This window comes from Gavia stellata, chromosome 26, assembly GCF_030936135.1.
Source record: "Gavia stellata isolate bGavSte3 chromosome 26, bGavSte3.hap2, whole genome shotgun sequence".
Taxonomy (NCBI): Eukaryota; Metazoa; Chordata; class Aves; order Gaviiformes; family Gaviidae; genus Gavia; species Gavia stellata.
In genome coordinates, this window is record NC_082619.1 from 2405022 (window position 1) to 2422479 (window position 17458).

The following is a 17458-nucleotide window of genomic DNA, read 5'->3' on the forward strand; positions in this document are numbered from 1 at the left end:
GGCCAATGAGTCTTATTAATGAGGCAACAGAAAGATCTGCATAAGAGTTTTGCAAATGACTCTTTGTGCAGAGCATATACCCCTGAATGTGTATTTCTGCTTTGAAGACACCTTCATGTGTTTTTAAAGCTGGTTTATCTTGCTACCCTCTGCTAAACAGCCAAGCTTTGATTGTTTAGACCTGATCTAAACTCCTTTGAAGTCAATCAGAGGCACTGAGTCAGGTGCAAATGAGCCTTTAAGACACCTTGGGTTAACCATGGGGATGTAATTTGCTAGCGGTGCTTTCAGAGGTAGTGGCTGTCTGCTGCAGAGATGCTAGCCTGCCTAATGAAATTATTCTGGTATGGCTGTACATATCACAGATTTCTCCAGAATGTCCTGGATCCTCCATGGCTTCTTTCCACTTTTGCTCATTTTTCCTGTATTTAGCTGATGTTTGGTAGAGAAGGAGTCGGTCTGTCTCATGGGGCTTTTTGGATTATTGCACTTTCAGCCGCCACCCATAGCCTCTGAGCTTTTGATTAAAGCTCATGAGAGACATACCACTGCTTTCTCTTCTGAACCCATTTTGTATCCCCTTAGAGGCTGTGCCCTGCTGAATACAAACCAGCATCTGTCTGGAAGCAACAGCACAGTGTATCTGCTCATTTTGTGGGGAGAGAGTTGAGTCTGCAACGGTAGGCCTTACCACAGGATGGACACAAGTGTTTTGAATCCTCCACTTTCACCCAGGCTTTTTTGTTCATTCCTAACTTGTCTGGGCATTTTTCCTGTAAGGTGCATGTACATCTGATACCATCTCAATCCTGAACCTACTGCAGCCTGCAATGCTGACTGGAATCAGTGCAAGAAGTTAAGCTAGAGCCAAACTCATAGCTCAGTACTGAGCTGAATCCTTGTCACTCTCTTCACTGCTTTAATGCTGTTTCCCTATGTCACTCTATAACATCCTTTCTTCTTTTTTCCCCTCCTTCTTATTAGTGGAAATTGATAGGATTAAGGAATTTCCCTATTTACTGCTAAACCTCTGCATCCTGCCAAGTATAAATATCTATCTGTATTCTCAGGAATTTGGCTGAATACATAGGTAGATGTGGTGCTGCAGCTCTGTGCTTCTAAGGGAAATGCTGTCAAAGTACTTCCTGCCAGACTGAGGCTGGTAACTTATTCCCAAGCTTCGCAGTGAAAACCTGTGCAATCATTTTGATTTGATATATGATAGTGTGTGTTGCATTTAGATCATCTGAACTCAAGCTAGATTCCCAAGCTGTATGTTTCTTGTCGGCTAAGTATCTCTGCAAGCCTTCAGCCAAACTCTGGTAACCCACTCAGTACAGGGATGTTGATTTCTGTGTGTGGTCCTTCATGTCTGGCTTGTGAGGGGAGAGTGCATGTGGCTGTTACCACTGGAAGTAATGGCTTGGCTTGTAGCAAAGGTAGCATCTCACCACGGAGCAGCAGCTTGTTGTGAGAAGTTCGGAGCCACAGAGAGATCCTGAAACTTCAGAGCGTACTGACCCTAGTAACAACGAGATGGAAAAGCAGAATACTGGGTGTGGGGAAAGGGAAGCATACTCCCTGGCTAAGCAATCACCAAGACCTTAGAACAGATCATCTAAAGGTGGTGGGGAAGGGAAGGGGATCTTTCTGGCTGCTGTGTCCTCCTTAATAAAAGATGCTGTTACATTAGTGGGAGACTGGAATAGAAGAGGGTTTGCAGAGCATGTACCAAGAAGAGATCAGGCAGTCAATCCTTAGCCCTGCTGGTGTTGCCTGTCAGTCTCCTCCACTCCTGTTCTTGTGCTGCATGGAAATTCTCCATGCTGTTCCTTATCAATGCCTCACAGCTGGAGCAGAGGGGAGGTGTGGTGCCTTCACCAGTGGAGGAGGCCAGGTTGCCATAGCAGCAGGTCTGATTTCCATCCCTGCTGTTAGTACCTCCACAGCTCCCGCAGTTTGGAGCGCTGGGCTCTGTCCCTTCAGATGACCTTCAGCAGTCGGCAGGTGGGGCAGCTCCAGTGCGCAGTGCTGGTGAAGGATCAGAAGGGCATGTGCTTACCTGGGAGCTATCACTGATGCTGACGGATGAGACAACCAGCAGTGTCTCCCCATCTTGTCACCCTGCTTGTCTGACAGATTCTCTTTTGCTCCTGAAGAAGAACAGGAAGCCAGGAACCATGGCCTGCCTAGCAGGGCAGATGTGTAGTAGTCGGCACAGCTTCCCAAGACAACTCATGGTACAGTGAGGAGCAGAAAGAACAAACCATGCAAGGTCTGATCTGCCCTGTTAGCCAGTATGTCATTTAAAGGTGTGGTGGGTTGACCTTGGCTAGATGCCAGGTGCCACCAAGCCACTATATCACTCCCCTCCTTAGCAGGACGGGGCGCAGAAAATAAGATGGAAAAAACCTTGTGGGTCAAGATAAAGGCAGTATAATAACGCAAAAGCAAAGGCTGCACGCAGAAGCAAAGGAAAACAAAATATTTATTCTTTACTTCCCATCAGCAGGCTATGTCCAGCCACTTCCCAGGAAGCAGGGCTTCAGTATGTGTAGTGGTTGTTCTGGAAGACAAATGTCATAAATAACGAATGCCCCCCCCCCCCTCCTCCTTCTCTTAGCTTTTTATTGCTGAGCAAATGTCATATGGTATGGAATGTCCCTTTGGGCAGTTTGGGTCAGCTGTCCTGGCTATGTGCCCTCCCAAGATCTTGCCCACCCCCAGCCTACTGGTGAGGGGGGAGTGTTGGGGAGAGAGCCTTGATGCTGTGTGAGCACTGCTCAGCAGTAGCCAAAACACTGGTGTGTTATCAACACCTTTCTAGCTTCCAGTACAAAGCACAGCACTCTGAAGGCTGCTATGGGGAAAATTAACTCCATCTCAGCCAGATGCAATACAAAAGGTATCACATTTAAAATTGGACACTACAGACAAGGTCAAGGCCCCTTTTGCCATCCACCACGTGAGCAAGAGAAATTTCAGAAAGGCTTTGTTTGGATTGCCTGCTTCATGATTTTTTGTCATACATTTTTAATTTCTTTCTGTAATTTGGCCCTTGGAGAAGAGGTAGGGTGGATGAGTGATTAAAGGGCTCAGCTGGAACTTGGTGCTTCCATGACCCTGCCCAGGTCTCTTAAATCCTCCCTGTGTTGCAGTTTTCCATTTGGACCAAAAGTTTGTTAGCTCCCCATTTACCTCCAGGAGTTTGTTGGCAATGAATGAAAAAGTGAGGAGCTTCAACTTTATAATAGTGGTGACAGGTAAATATCTTTGCATAGTTTTGCATCCGAGTATTGGAATTTTGCTGCAACATCCATATAAAGGCTTCCCATGGCAAATGTTCATAATCGGTCTGTTGAGCTCTTTGGGCTGAATGCGTCATAGCATTTCTAAAATAAGACAGTGTTGTTTGCTTTGTTTTTTTCCCTGAGTGTGACTGAGTTGTAACTTGCATAAAATAATGGGGCTCAAGAAATTCTCAAAGGGGGAAATGACACAAGTTTTGCAGTAGATTGGCAGCTGACAGATGAGATAGCTAGTGGCAATTGCAGATCTGCCTAGCAATTCAATGAGATGCGAGGGTCTGCCTCACCCTGCAGACCCAGGCATTAGCTATTGTCCTTTTGTTGAGACTGGAAAACCTCATTTGCAAAGCAAATACTACCGGTGCCTCTTTCTGTCTGTGGCTGCAGCAGTCTGCCTTGCTGCTAGTCAGCCCTTGCTTTGCTTGCTTCTGTCCTGACTGTAGTGTCCAGCCTGTAGAGTACCAAGCCTGCTAGAGTGGGCACTGCAGAGCCTCAGAGGGAGGACACAGAGTTGCCACTCCATCCAGCTGGAAGGTTCTCTGAGGGCATCAGTGATGCCCTGAGACTGTTTCAGGGATGCAACAAGTATTTCTATAGTCCAGAAAGTTGTTGGCAGGCCTGATAGCGGAGAAGGTATGGAAATCCCAGCAAAAACTCTTCTGTGTTTTTGTTTCATTTTAATTTGAGGCAACAAATCTAGGCAGTGCTGTCTCTCTTAGAGTAGAGGAATTGATCATTCTGGGATTTTAGCTGCCGGAAAGCAGCAGTAACACAGTTGTTTGGTGCTAGAAACTGGTAAGCTGAAAGGATCCCAGAGGTGGGGAGGGTTCTTCCCAGGGTCAGACACACAGGTCTGTGGGTAGAGTCAGTGAAGATGCATCAAGAATTCCTGTGATGACCCAGGCTGCTTGTATTTCTGAGCATGTACCTTCCTCCCGTCCCCAGCTCAGCAGAATGACGCATCTCAAATCCGGCACCTGCTTCCACACAATGATTTGGAAATGTCCCATGCTACCTATGAAGTAAGTGTAAAAACACTATGAAAATGCAGCTTTTTTTATAAAAGGGAAGGAGGAACAGAAGAAGTGTCACTTTGAACTGAGCTGTGAGGGAAGCTGCTGGTGTAGATTTCAGGGCTGCAGCTCACTGGCTGCAGAGCAAGGAGCATTTGGGGAAAAAAAACCATCAAACACCTCCCCACCCAAAACTAAACTCCAGCTCTTGTTCTTTGAAAATAAATGACCCCCGCAATTCAATTCACTCCTGCTGAACTGGAGGCTTCTGGGACTCACTGCGAGTCTCACATTGACGTCAGCAGTGCAAATGTAAATCTCAGCTGGCTCTGATAAATGGTGCTGCTAATTGAATTAGAGAGTACTCCAAGCCACCAGCTAATTATGCTCCTCAGGAAGCTGCTTTGTCCAGGTCCATTTAATTCTATATTGGCTGAGCACTCTGAATCTAGCACAGAAAAGGGGAAATATATTATAGCTCCCCACTGAGGAGCACATGTTTTCCAGCTTTTTAGGCTGAGTCGTCTGCTTGCTCCAAACGCTTGGGTTTTCCATCAAAAAAATATTCTTGGTGCAAAATTAATGATTCAAGCACCTTGTTCTAGCATATCATTACCCTGGTTTGATAAAAGACTCTGTCTCATGCCCTTTAATGGTGCTTTCCTCCATGTCACATGAAATGTTTTCCCTAGTTTTGTTTTACAAGTAGCTAAATTACTTCCTAGGTGCATGGTTGGTACAAAATTTAACACCTAGAGGAAGTGCAACTGTTAATGGGTTTTCAGAGAGTTTTGATCATGAGCTTCCTGTGCATGCCTGTAGCTAGAAGGTAGTAGGTCCTGCCCTTGTGGCAGAGATTCAACTTCCTTCTGCCTCTTCTTTCTGGCATTCCTTTCTCTTCTTCCTTCCCACGCTTCTTTCTCAATTCTGCTGTCACTGGGGTAAGAAGTTCAGGTTACAAGATGCAGTTAGGAAGAATCTCCCACCATTGTATGTATCTAACTGCTTCCATTCCATGTCAGTCTAGGAGCTTGGGAGGGGGGACTTGAACATCTTCACTTAGTAGTCCTTGTTTCCATTCCAGAAAAGCCTCCACTGGCATTAGCAGAACAGGGCTGTTGAGTTGCTTTCTCCTGAAGTCCAATAGGTAATTTACAGAAATATGCTTAGCATCAAATGGCACTGTGGTTCCAGCTCTGCTGGGCGTACTGGTAACTGTGCACCTGTATCCTAACTGGGAGCTGCTCTGGGTGCTGCAGCAGTCGCTCCCCTAGAAACCAAAAAACTTGAAAAGAATTCAGACTCCCCCCTGTCTGGAGCACAGCAAGAGCTGGGCAGAATTTGCCTGTTGCCTGGCTTTTGCCTGGAGTCCACCACTGAAAGACCCTTGCTGCATCAGTGTTTCAGTAGCATTGCACTAGACCCTTGGCTACCCAGCTTGGAGTGATTGTGGCCTTGATCTTGCTACCAACAGGCTGCTTGGGAGCTCTATGCTGATTAAGGCTACACACACTCACAGTCTCTGGGGGACAAAATTAGAAGCAAATGCAAATAGAACGTTATATATATTCACTGTCATCTGTCATCCCAACCCCTTCCATGTGCCATCTGTTGTCTGAGGTTGCTGAGCCTGACGAAGAGAGGTGGCAGGAGGTAAAAGTTCCCTGTCTGAATTTAAAGCTCTATCATGGCTTCATGAGTTGTAGATGCATCAGCAGCCATGGTTCTCTCATGGCTGCTGATGAGAGCAGGCATCCAGGGCTTTGCTACTGTGCAGTTACCAGCAGCAGAGAGCAGCCTTGTGCTTGTGTCCAGTCTGAGTCTCTTTTCAGTGAGAAAATTGCTGCTGAACAAAGGCTGACCTTATAGCTGTGGAGCAGGTGTGTTGGTCCTGCCGTTTACCATGCCATATTCAGGGTTTCATGTTTTTATATCTGAGATGTGATTCTCTGAGCACATAAACGTTATTATTTTTAAGACGCCTCTTTTATTTTCTGTTGCCTTTTTTTAACCTGTGTCCTTAGACTGGGTAATTGGAACCAATGTAAACTGTTCCCTTTTCACCTTTGTAAGTCTTGTTAGTGAAGAGTCATTTTGCTATGGCACCAACAGCCTGACTAGCTAAGACCTGGTAGAAACCAAGGACTTCTTGTGGACTTGACAGTTTGAGTAATATATGATTTCACCTTGAAGAGCAGGGTGAACGTCACTTTTGGGGCCTCCTCTGGCTAAATGAGATTTACAGCTCTCCATTTTTGGAACACGTATTTCTGGTTTTGGGGGAGGAATACAGGAATGTAGGTCAGCTGTGGCCTTTACACACCAATTCACTGTATTGTTATTTGTCATGACTGCCTTGGCATTACATATGACATCCACTGGTGGGAAGACCAGCTATCTTTCTGCTCTGCGTTTCTTGTCATTTTCCACCCTCGGTATTTTTTTCCATCACTTTCCTGCCTCTCCTTTTTTGATCTTTTTACCAAGAGTATTTTCTCCTCCCATTTCACTGCTGATATAAACTGTGAAACAGTGAACACTGACATTTAAACTGCTGCTAATAAGGGCTGAGTTGCCAGCAAAGTTAAGAGCATGTGGAGAGCTTTCATTGCTCAGAGTTGTTGTTTCAGGCTGTCTGCAAACTCAGGATGGTTACACTGAGCTGGCTTATTTGGGAGGAGATTTTTGCTACTACCAGCTCCTGGAATATCCTTTTGCTCGAGAAAGCAAAGCTGAACCTTGCACATTCTGAACATATGTCAGAAAAACCATGTGAGCACAACCATGTGAACTGCATTGGGCCTGTATTTCGGAATACCAACAAGTAAAAGGTATAGGGAGTGTTTCTCACAAAAGGTATAAGGAAGAGGAAGTACAGACAGGATAGTAGTGTTTCTGCAGAGCTGTGAGAGGCACCAGCACTAAGGGTAAACACAGGTCCTTAGTTCTGTTGCTCCCCCAATCAGGCCCACCATTACTGGGCGCCCACTGCATCGTACAGTGCTGGCTTGGGCAGGCTGTCAGTATGTAGGTGCATCCAGGTCAAGAGGAGGATGTGAACTGGGTGCTGGTGTCTGACTGCTGTCAGCTCTACGTCTGGACTGAGCGACTCAAAGCATTTTCAGTGCTATGGACTGTATACTCGGGACCTCAGCCATCAACTGAAGGTGCTGCCTTCCTCTCTGTCCCTGAGCTAAACCACACAAGGCTAATTCAACAAATTACTTCATCTTAACCCAAGCACACACCCTGAGCTCTGGGGAATTGTGCTAGTTTCTGTCTCTTTCTTACAACGTAGCAGCAAGCTGGTGCTCTACCTTATTTTTCATTTTCCTTGTTTTAAAGAGCATCCCAAGCAGCTTGAACACAGTTGCTTTTTCTTGTTTTTCTTTCTTTTCTTTTTCTTTGCTAAAGGGAATTGAAGTGAAACCACACCATTCACAGAGAGCCGCCATGGTAGCAATGGTGGGTTGTCAGGCTCAAAGGAGGACATACCAGAATAAGTTCAGCAATGACATGAAGTTCATTAGCCACAAGAGATGGAGGAGGAAAATCAAGCACTTATTTTCAAAGAGATTCCTTTGCTTCTAGTGACTGGAGGGAAGCCTGACCTCCAATTTCCAAGGACAAGAAATTGACAGCTGCAAAAAATGTTCCTTGTTCAGAATACACCAAAATTACCATCTTCTGCCTAGTTATTTGCTACTAAGGGATTCTGCTTTGAACATGTTCCCGATTCCAGCACCTCAGGAATTCACAAAAAGCAACCATTTCCAGTGATTCTTTTATTTAGGAACTTTGCTGGGTGCTTTGCAATTTGTAAAGGGCCTAAGTATTATCACTGAGCTTTTTGTTCTTCGAAGTAAAGCAATCAGCATTTTTATATCCTAAAGCACAAGCTGAGAGCTTGGCAAAAAGCAGGCTTACAAGATGCTGGATGTTGAAAGGCGTCAGAGTCTCACAGTTAGAAGTGGGACTTGTAAATTTTAGGAATTCAGACATGCTTAGTCGCTCTGAGGATAGACAATACCTTCTGCCTCAGTTTCCCGTCTCCAGTGTGGGAAGAATACTGCTTTGTCTGTCACTTTGTCTGTCTGAAGAGGGAACATTTCAACTGAAAAATGCCTTGCTTTGTGCTTGTATGGCATCTTATGTAACAGGACCCTGCTTCTGAGTGGTGGTATGCCAATGCAAGTAGATACCACCACTCTTTTCCTGGACGGTGTTTTACTCCAAATTGCAGGAGATCAGGAACTGCTTGTTCTCAGATGAATTACAGCAAGGCTGTCTAAGAACCCTGGGAGCCTCCGGGGAGATGTAGTTCACAGTGGCAGTTCCTGCCATTGTTTTTTAGACTGCATTTTTGAAAAATATCCAGTGCTACGTTACAATAAGCAAACAAAATACAATTCATCTTTCTTCTGAAAAAATGACTTGAATTGGATGTCCAAAACCTTGGCTGGGTTACCAGCAAAGCTGTGTGAATTGCAGTGACCAGCAAGTAAATGCTGGATCTGTGTATCATGCCTGACCACTTAGCATGCTGCAAATCAAATTTGAGTGCTGCTGCTGCTTTTCCAAGCTTTATGTGGATGGAATTAGACTTATGTCTGTCAAGGGTTGATAGTTTGCCAACAAGTTGATCTTAAAGAGATAAGCTTCAATGCTGAGGAAGCAAGACTCTGCCCCAGCCCTGATTTCAAGAAGTTGCTCAAATTTTTGAAGCTTCTAGCAAGGTTCAGTGCTGCTGCTGCAAGACATTATATTTGTCTACTTCATGTTTAAACCTGGATTTTACTACTAGTTTGCTCAGTAAGAGAATACATGCATTTAAAATGTACTCAGCTAGCACAGCTCCAGCAATTAGCAACCAAACAAAAGGTACTAATTTGATGCAGCCATTAAACCCTCCATGTTTGAGTACTCCATTGGTCCAATTGTTGCAAAGTGCTGTGAAATGCCAGCTCCCAGCGCTAGCAGGGCACGGAGTGAATGCTGGCAGCCTGCAGCAAACTGTCTTGTAGGCTTTAGAGCAGTCCATCCCTCTTTAATTCAATACCCTCAACAGAAGATCAGCACAAGAGCAAAACTTCAAAATGCCAGTGCCCATCAAAGCTTCTGTCTGCCCTTCAGATGTGCATGGAGGAATAGGCAGCCAGAAAGATTGGATAGAAAAGAGGAGATGCCAGGAGCTAAATGCAGCCTTGCTATCTTTCACCTTCATAGCGTGCCCTGAGGAATGGGAAGCCTGCTTGTCTGTATGATACCGAAGGCCCACAGGGCTGTACTGTCCGCTTTTTGGACAGTGATATCTGGGATCTAAGTTTCTTTCGATAATTACACCACCTTCCTGCCCTCTCTCCCCCTTAATCTTATGGGAATGGATAGTGGGCATGCTGAAGAACTGGGCAGGCTGCTGCTCTTAAACTGGTGATGCTGGCACAAACCAGCTTTGGTCCCACCGACAAGGAGAAAATGGGACTGGGCTTCGTATGCCTGAACCAGTAGCTTTCCTCATGTCACTGGCTCGCCAGCCCAAATCTTTTGCAAAGCCTCATTTGTATTGTTTTGAACATACTGGCTAATGAGCACTCTTAAGGATGATTTTGTTTTTCCTTTCTGGTTTCAGGTCCTCAAAGCTGCTGCGTGCATTCTACGTCCCTCTCCTCTCAGAACAGTACACATGGTATGCAAACTATACCATTCTGAAATCCCGGAGGTCAAAGCAAACTAGGAAAAAAATGGGAGGCTAGCAACACACCTGGGCAACAAAACCAAAAGCATCTGCTGACACTCTTGGACAGCTGCCTAAGCCGTCTTCAGTTCCCTTTTTGAAAGATTGCTCTTGAAAGATTCACTAATAAAGATTTCCCATTTTTCCCATTAAGTGATTTCGCTCTGCAAGCTTCCAGCTGTAAAAAGGGTGCATCATCTGCTTTCAGTTCTCAGTGTCAGGTCTCTGCTCTGCCTACACAGAACATATTGGTAAGAAACCATTTGAAAATCCAGCAGCCACCTACGAACGTATTATCCCTGCTGCTCCCTGTGTTATTATCTATTACACCAGAGAAGAGAAAAATGGAGAATAAAAAGGAATGACAGTATGAGGTTCTGCTCCAGGTTGCAGTCTGGCACTGGGAAAATCCAGCTCAGCCTCTCTCTTTCTCTCTCCCACCCCACCCCCTCCACTGTCCTCACCTGCTTAAGTAGTGCGCACCTTCTCCTAGGGATTTTTTTCAGGTAACAACGTTTAGGATTTTTTTTTTTTTTAAAGAAAAAGGAAGGGGAAAAGAGGAAAACACCTGAGAGACAATTAACAGAAATGCACTGAATCTCAAGGAATGAAGTATCGTGCGCCACAGAGAAACAGCCTGAAGTTGCTCTGTCCAGGAGTCACTTTCAAGGATAAACCTGTGCTTTTGGGAGAAAAACCCCCAAACTTAGGAGCTGAGCCAATTATCTGTGTTAATGGGATTAGAGTGTTTTTGTTATCTGTGAAACCAAGAGTTTGTTTGCTATTTATAATAATTTTTTTAAAGATACCTATAACATCCTTTGAATTCTAGACTACAGCATCTTAAAATTTCTGGAAACATCCAGAGATGAGAAGAAGGATTTTTTTTTTTTTTTCCAGTTCTGTTTCTCAGAATAGACAGTATGTGTTACATTGGTCCAATATGCTTCAGAGCAATGCTGTATTTATTATATCTTCATTTTTAAAACATGCAGTATCATAAGCTAGATGAAGGGAGCTGTTTTCACTCATATCCTTGGAGCTCTGTACGGATGGGATGGCATAAGACGGAGCAGAGGGGAAGTGCCTTTGCAAAAAGGCTGCACAAGCTTCATGCCCCACTGTGACTGTGATTAGATTGATCTGTCTGTGCAGTGACAGAGTGCCAGAGCAGGTGGATCAGAAAGCAGATTTGTATGTTTGGAAGCTGTTGGGATCCAAACAGAAAAGCATGTGCCTCTGAGGATACATGTGTTGGTCCAGGTGCAGAACGCAGTGCTAGGCGGGTCTCTTGGCCAGTCTGCAGGTTAACAGCTGAGCAGGATGGGAAGGGCAGGCTGTACCAATGGGGCTGTGATCTAACATGACACTACTGGGACAAAGAAGGAGGAGCTGGATGAGGAGTAAGGCATGGGCTGAATAGGGAGAGGTGTTCTGAATCCCCTGCATTTCATTAAGAAGGAGCTTTTTAACGGCATTGCGCTCTGTTGGAAACACAGCTTATGAAGCGCAAAACATGATAAGAGCAAACAGCGCGCTGCTTCCTTGTCTGGATGATTACAGCATGGAGAATGCAGTTCTCTTCCATTGCACCCCCACTGTATGGAGGAGCAGTTTGAAGCTAAGACTCTAAATTCAAACTTCGAAGGCTTAGGGAACCATCTGTGGTGTCTAAGTCTTGGCTCTCTTCAGAGAGATGGATTTCATCCTGTGCAAATATCACCCTTCATAAGAGTCAAATGTGGAGCGTCAAGGTTTTCAGCCAAGCAACTGGTGTCTTGGGTGAGTTGGTCTGGAAGGTTAGAGTCACACTGCAGATTAATGTTTTAGTGTCTGTGTTCATAGTATTCCCCCACCTCCCTCCAGCTGGCTATACCCCTCATAAAAGTTTACATGTGTTGAACAGGGCTCTACAATGCTAGTAAATCAAAACCAAAACTCTTGCCCTGCTTGTTGCCTCTCCCCTTGCTAATCCCTGACCTTAAATCAAATAAAGAAACAAATGCAGTTAAAGAAACAATTGCACCTCTCTCTGGTGCTGTTTGTGTGACTGTTCCGTGTTGTCATAGCCCGTAACCTCATGTTTAATGTGAAAAGACAGTAAATATCTGTAAATATCTGTAAATGACTGTGGCTGCTCCACCTTCCTCTCCAGTTTGATTCCTGTTTTGGGGTGGTGGTGGGAGACTGATAACTTGACAATAATTAGGAGTTATCAATGTTTTCCAGAGGAATGTGACAAATGTTTGGTTCCTGGTAGTAAACACAGGTGTAGCTACAAGTAGTGGACAGCTGGACAGCTTTGCATTCCAGAGTTTCAAATCAAGGCAGGGACTCCATTTTTCTGCTTACCACGCAAACAGCTGGAGTCAGTCCTGCCACCTGGAGAATTTGCAGGCTAAAGAGATGAGGCAGAGAAAGGGAGGGTTGTTACTCTCATTGATGACAAGAGTAGATCATATTTTAATGCTGATTTCAGGGGGAAGTTGGAAATCTCAGTGCTGCAAAGATCTTGACCCAACAACTCATTTAAGGTCACACATGGAGCCTGCCTACGAGTTGTTTCTCATCTAGTGTCTTTGGCACAGAACCAGCCTTCCTGGCAGCAGGTAAGGGAGCCAGGGCCTCTCTTCCTTTAGTCTCTGCCAATGCATAATTGTTGTCATGGGTAGTGCTACGGGGCAGCCAGAATGTAGCATAGAGGCAATCTATCAGTCCCAGCTGAGACCACTGGGAATGAGAAGGTGAAGTTGCTGCTAATGGTGTTTCTATCATAAAGACTGAGCCATAGGTGAGATTTCTGATAGGAAATGCAAAGGCTCCCCGCGTCTTTTCATAGTTCACAAGTCAGGGCTGTTGCACTCTGTGCAGTGCTGAGATTAAGCAAAAAGCCATCAATAACGAGAAGATTACTAGTAAATAAACAGACTTGATGGAGTGAGCAGTACAAGTCCAAGGAGTATGTGCCTGAGGAATAGACTGCAACAATTGCCTACCTGGCTCAGTTTTAGCTGGATGAAGGATCTTGCTTTTTGAATGCAGATGTGGATGCAAAGAGGTTTGCTCCAAAAGGTGGAGCTGCATCCAAAACAAAACATTTTTACAGGCATTTTGTAGTTTGCTTTTCTGGTTTTGTTAGCAAGCATGAGGGAGGGGCTTCTGATTTTTTTTTTCTTTTCTTTTTGCTTTCACCCTAATTAAAGCAAATGTATGATCTCATTGTGAGGAGGCAGGTTTGGGACAGCTAATTCATGATCTCTATTAAAAAATAAAGTCTTGTGGTTTGCAAGCTTGTGGGTAAAGGGTCAAACCACAAATTGCTGATCTGCCTCAGCTAGATTCCCTGCCTAGCATTGCCTGGGGCAGAGAGGGGTGTTGTGACCAAACCTGTTGGGTAGCACATCAGGATTGTGTAGGCAATCCACCTTTGTCTCCTTTCTGTTCCTGGAGAAAGGGCTCTTCTTATTATTCTGGCTGGTTCAGGAAAAGAAGGTATCTAGATGGCTTTCTACAGTGCTGCTAGTGTCTGCTGGTTTCTTGACAGAACCATAGATGGGCACAACCTCGCTGTCATGACTGTGGCTAGATCAGGTGTCTCGCACGAAGCTGAGAGATGGTGTGAGACACTCGCAGTTGGTCGGAGAATGTACAGGGGTTACAGTATTTGTAACCTCCTCTTTGCTGGCAGTATTTCTTCACCTTTAAATTGAGGCTGAGAGCACTGCAGGTTCGCCAAGTGCTGCTGTGAAATACTGGGACCCAGTAAATTTCATCTTGTCTGAGCTCATCCAGTCTTTGCGACAAGGAGCACTGAGGTGGAGAGTCCCTGAGGAAGCGCCAGCAATGAGACAGATTGACACTCTCAGAAATAGGCTGAGGGAAGTCACGATTTCCACAGAACTATTTTTTCCTGCTTGTCTGCTACAGCAGGATTTAAGGTCCATTTCAGTTTGGCTCCTGCTTTTTCTGCCTGTTCCTGGGGTTTAGGTGCAACCTGCTCCAAAGGCAGGCGTATGTGCAAGCTGGTCATCTCCACCTAGGGCTCTGCCTGGGCTCAGGGGCACGTCAGAAGAGGGCACTCCTGGACTCGAACAAGTTTCCAAGGATGTTGAATGCAAATTTGCTCTCTTTTGAAAGGAAAACAAAAAGGACACTGGATCCCCACAGAGGTGATACTTAAGCTCTCCTTGACTCAGGGTTTTTTTCCTGTTGAACGTTTTTTGTCTTCTTTCTGTAGGAAAATTATTTTAAATAATGTGCTCTCTTATAAGCCAGGAGCTGAGAGTGTGTGTGAAGAAGTCGGGGCAAAGGAGTTGAGGTGTGTGGAGCAGATACCTTGGACATGAATAACAGTGAATAAAATTTTGAGGGCTGCATGTAGGCTGGGAAGGCTTCAGGCTGACTTAGCTGGGAATACCACAGGCCAGCTTTCAGGTGTGACTGGCAGATCTGCATGGGAGCTGGTTGTTCTAGGACAGATTTATGGCATGTTGGCAGTTGGTCTGTCATATCAGAGTGCAGCTGCTGTTTGACAACTCTTCTCTCCATAGGAATGGGGAAGCACTTTCACTTGCCATGTTGCATTGCCAACATACAGGAGATTTCTGTAAAGCATGGTGTGGGGACGTTACTTCCAAAGCAGACTGTGCATCCTCTGAGTGATACTGAAGGGACCAGACCAAAGCTTGGTACCGGGGACAATGATGGTCAGGGTCAAATAACAACTGCTGTTTCCTCTCCCCTATTCCCCTGCCTTGTCTCTAGTGAGCCTAATGCTTAGATAGTTCTTAGTTGTGGCCTTAGTGGTAACAGCTCTTTCCTCGCTACTTGTACTAACCTCAGAAGCAGGGACTATCTTAGTATTTGAGTCCACCTCACATCCAACAAAAGGTATTGAGTTAGTAGGTTGTGTGTTTATTTTGTTGCTGTAAGAAGGGCTCAAAGTAGCAGTGGAGAGAGGCCCTAGTAATGAAATTCTGTGGTTTTTAGTTCCTAGCTCTCCAGGCACTGCTGGAGGAAAGAGCTGTGAATTTCTTTCTCCTCCAGCATCTGTCAGAACCTGAGCATCATCCCAGCCCTGCTGAGATTCAGCGCATGTCCCCGTGAATAACTGCACATGTGTCTGTCTGCTTGCCTGGAGAGGTACTAATGAGGCCCCATCTGTCTGCTTTGCAAACTCCAGCTGTGTCTGCTGAGCAGCAAAAAAAGGTCAGGGTGGATGTGCAGGGTGAGAGAGCATCATAGCCTAGCAGGACTCTTGATCAATGCAGTCCTCTGCTGCCTTCCTGCCCCGTTCTTCATCCAGAGGGTAACTGCTGTGCAAGACTGGAGAACTGCAACCAGGACCGGATAGAGGTGCATTTTGTTGTAGGATCAATGAAGAGGGAGCGTCTGAGGCTGGATGCAGAGGCGGACCCTCCCTGGTCTCCACCAAACAAGTGCAGTGACTGGATGCCCGACTAGAGACTAGACTAGAGAGCCAGGAGCTTAGGTTCTCATGCAATACTGTCACTCGCTTGTCCTGTAACCCCACGAATCCTGCTTGGGAGGTGAATTACTGGGTAAGTGTTTAAACATGGTTGACAAAACAGGCTTCAAACAACTTTTTCTAGAAAAGGGCAAGCTTCTCTGTGTTCCACCCAGCACAGAGAAGGCGGCTCTGGCTTTCTCTGGTTTCTAATAGTCCGCATGACATTGTTGTAGCATTTGTCCTGCCTGGTGTGAGCAAAGAGGTATTCTCTGGGAAGTTTCCTCTGTCCGGTTTTGTAATGGGCTGTTTGGAAAGACTGTCTGTCTAGTGAAAAACAGGGTGGAGAGCTGATCACTGCAATTATTCTGCCTCAGAACATGCTGTCCAGGTGCTGCCCTGTGCTGCAGAGCCCAGCCCTGTTTTCTCCCTCATACAAAGAGGAGGCTGTTTTGACCTTTCCTGTTTTTAATCCTCCCCTCCTAGTTGGCTCGGGAAGCTGCACTTTCAACACATTATATCTGAGTCAGCAAGAAACAACAACAGGGCCACTGGATGTGGTTTTTGTGGTGAATTCATAAGCAGTTGCCCATACTACCAGGTCTGGTTTGAGACCAGCCCAGTGGTCGAGGCATAGTAGTGGCAATCTGCAGACTTGGGTTTTCATCTTCATTTTGGGGACAGATAGCTTTCCACATCCCAGACATTCTTTCCACTGCTGCAAAATCTTTGAGGCAGGTGCAGTCCTTGCCCGCGTTTCACAGTGCATTGCACCATGCATTCCTGGACTCTGCTCAGTGCTGCTGCAGGTGTGAGAAACCAAAGGGTCAAAGCAAGAGGTGCAATTATCAGGCTCCTTGGCTTCCTACCTTGCTGTTTCAAGACAGGGAGTGGGTGGTTGACTTTCCCTGGGAGGAGGCTTTTCTATTTCTTCTGCACAGCCCAGTTTGCTCCAGCATCTCTGCTGGCTCTGACTGCACCTCTGAAGAGACAGAACCTGCCCGTACCATGCTGGCTTGAACCCACTGCAGCTGGACTCAGGCCCTCCTCTAACTGACAACTTCTCAGGAATATGCTCTGGGAACAGGCAGGAGCTTTCCAGCAGCTTTGTGCAATGATGTCTGAATCACGCAATAAACAAGTCCAAGCCCTATTATTAGACTTTGGAAACTGCTGCCTTAGGGACAGGTTTGCTTATAAATATCCATTATTTTCTCTCTGGCTCTTCACTAGGGAAGCTGGCAAGGAAAAGGGATCTCTGCTTCTCCAGAATCTGCCTGCCCCTGCTGTTGTTGTTGTTTCTTCCCACCTGAGCTCATCCTCCTTGCTCTTCCAGCCTCCCAAGTTCTAGCTGTGCTAATGAGACATCCTCTTCAATGTCAGCAGGGTGGCAAATGCCAGCTATTTTGGCGGGGGACAGGAAAACACAAGTAATAAGCAACTGGGCAGAGCACTTGCCACAGTCACTGCAGTGTGTGGGTATGCAAACCAGCAGCTTTGGTGGCTAAAGTAGAAGTACTGGGTCCAGTTCCCTACTCAGCTCCAACAACACGCTGCATGACTGTGAGAAAGCCCCAATGCTTCATGAAACAGGGATGACAGCACTTCCTTCCTCTGCCTTGTTTGAGGAGGGATAGATCTAAGGCTTGCCAAAAGAAATGCAGACTTCAATAAGATTTGCAGCAGGCCTCTGGACTGCACAAGCTGTCTTGTAACATCTGAATACATCTGGCCTAACAGGACTGCTGTCTTACTCAAGGCTGTTAGCTTTCCCATCCAAATGAAACAGCAATCTTCTCCCCATGCCAAATCTACCCAGCACAGATTCCCTTGACCCTCTCGCCTGCCTGTGCTGCTGCTCTCTCTGCCTCTTTCAGTGGTTTGTCATGAGTACTTTTAGCTGTAGGGTGCTTTATCTTCCCTTGCAAAGCTGATT

The 17458-nt window shown here is 45.8% G+C and overlaps 1 protein-coding gene across 1 annotated transcript in view; it reads left to right on the plus strand.

Moving 5' to 3' along the window:
• ALG9 (ALG9 alpha-1,2-mannosyltransferase) overlaps positions 1 to 10181 on the plus strand; it is a 35003-nt gene extending 24822 nt beyond the window's left edge. Inside the window, exon 16 of the mRNA XM_059829554.1 lies at positions 9951 to 10181. Within this exon, the coding sequence (XP_059685537.1) occupies positions 9951 to 10074 (124 nt within the window). The 3' untranslated portion in view covers positions 10075 to 10181. The remainder of the gene's footprint in view (positions 1 to 9950) is intronic.
• Positions 10182 to 17458: the final 7277 nt, after the last annotated feature.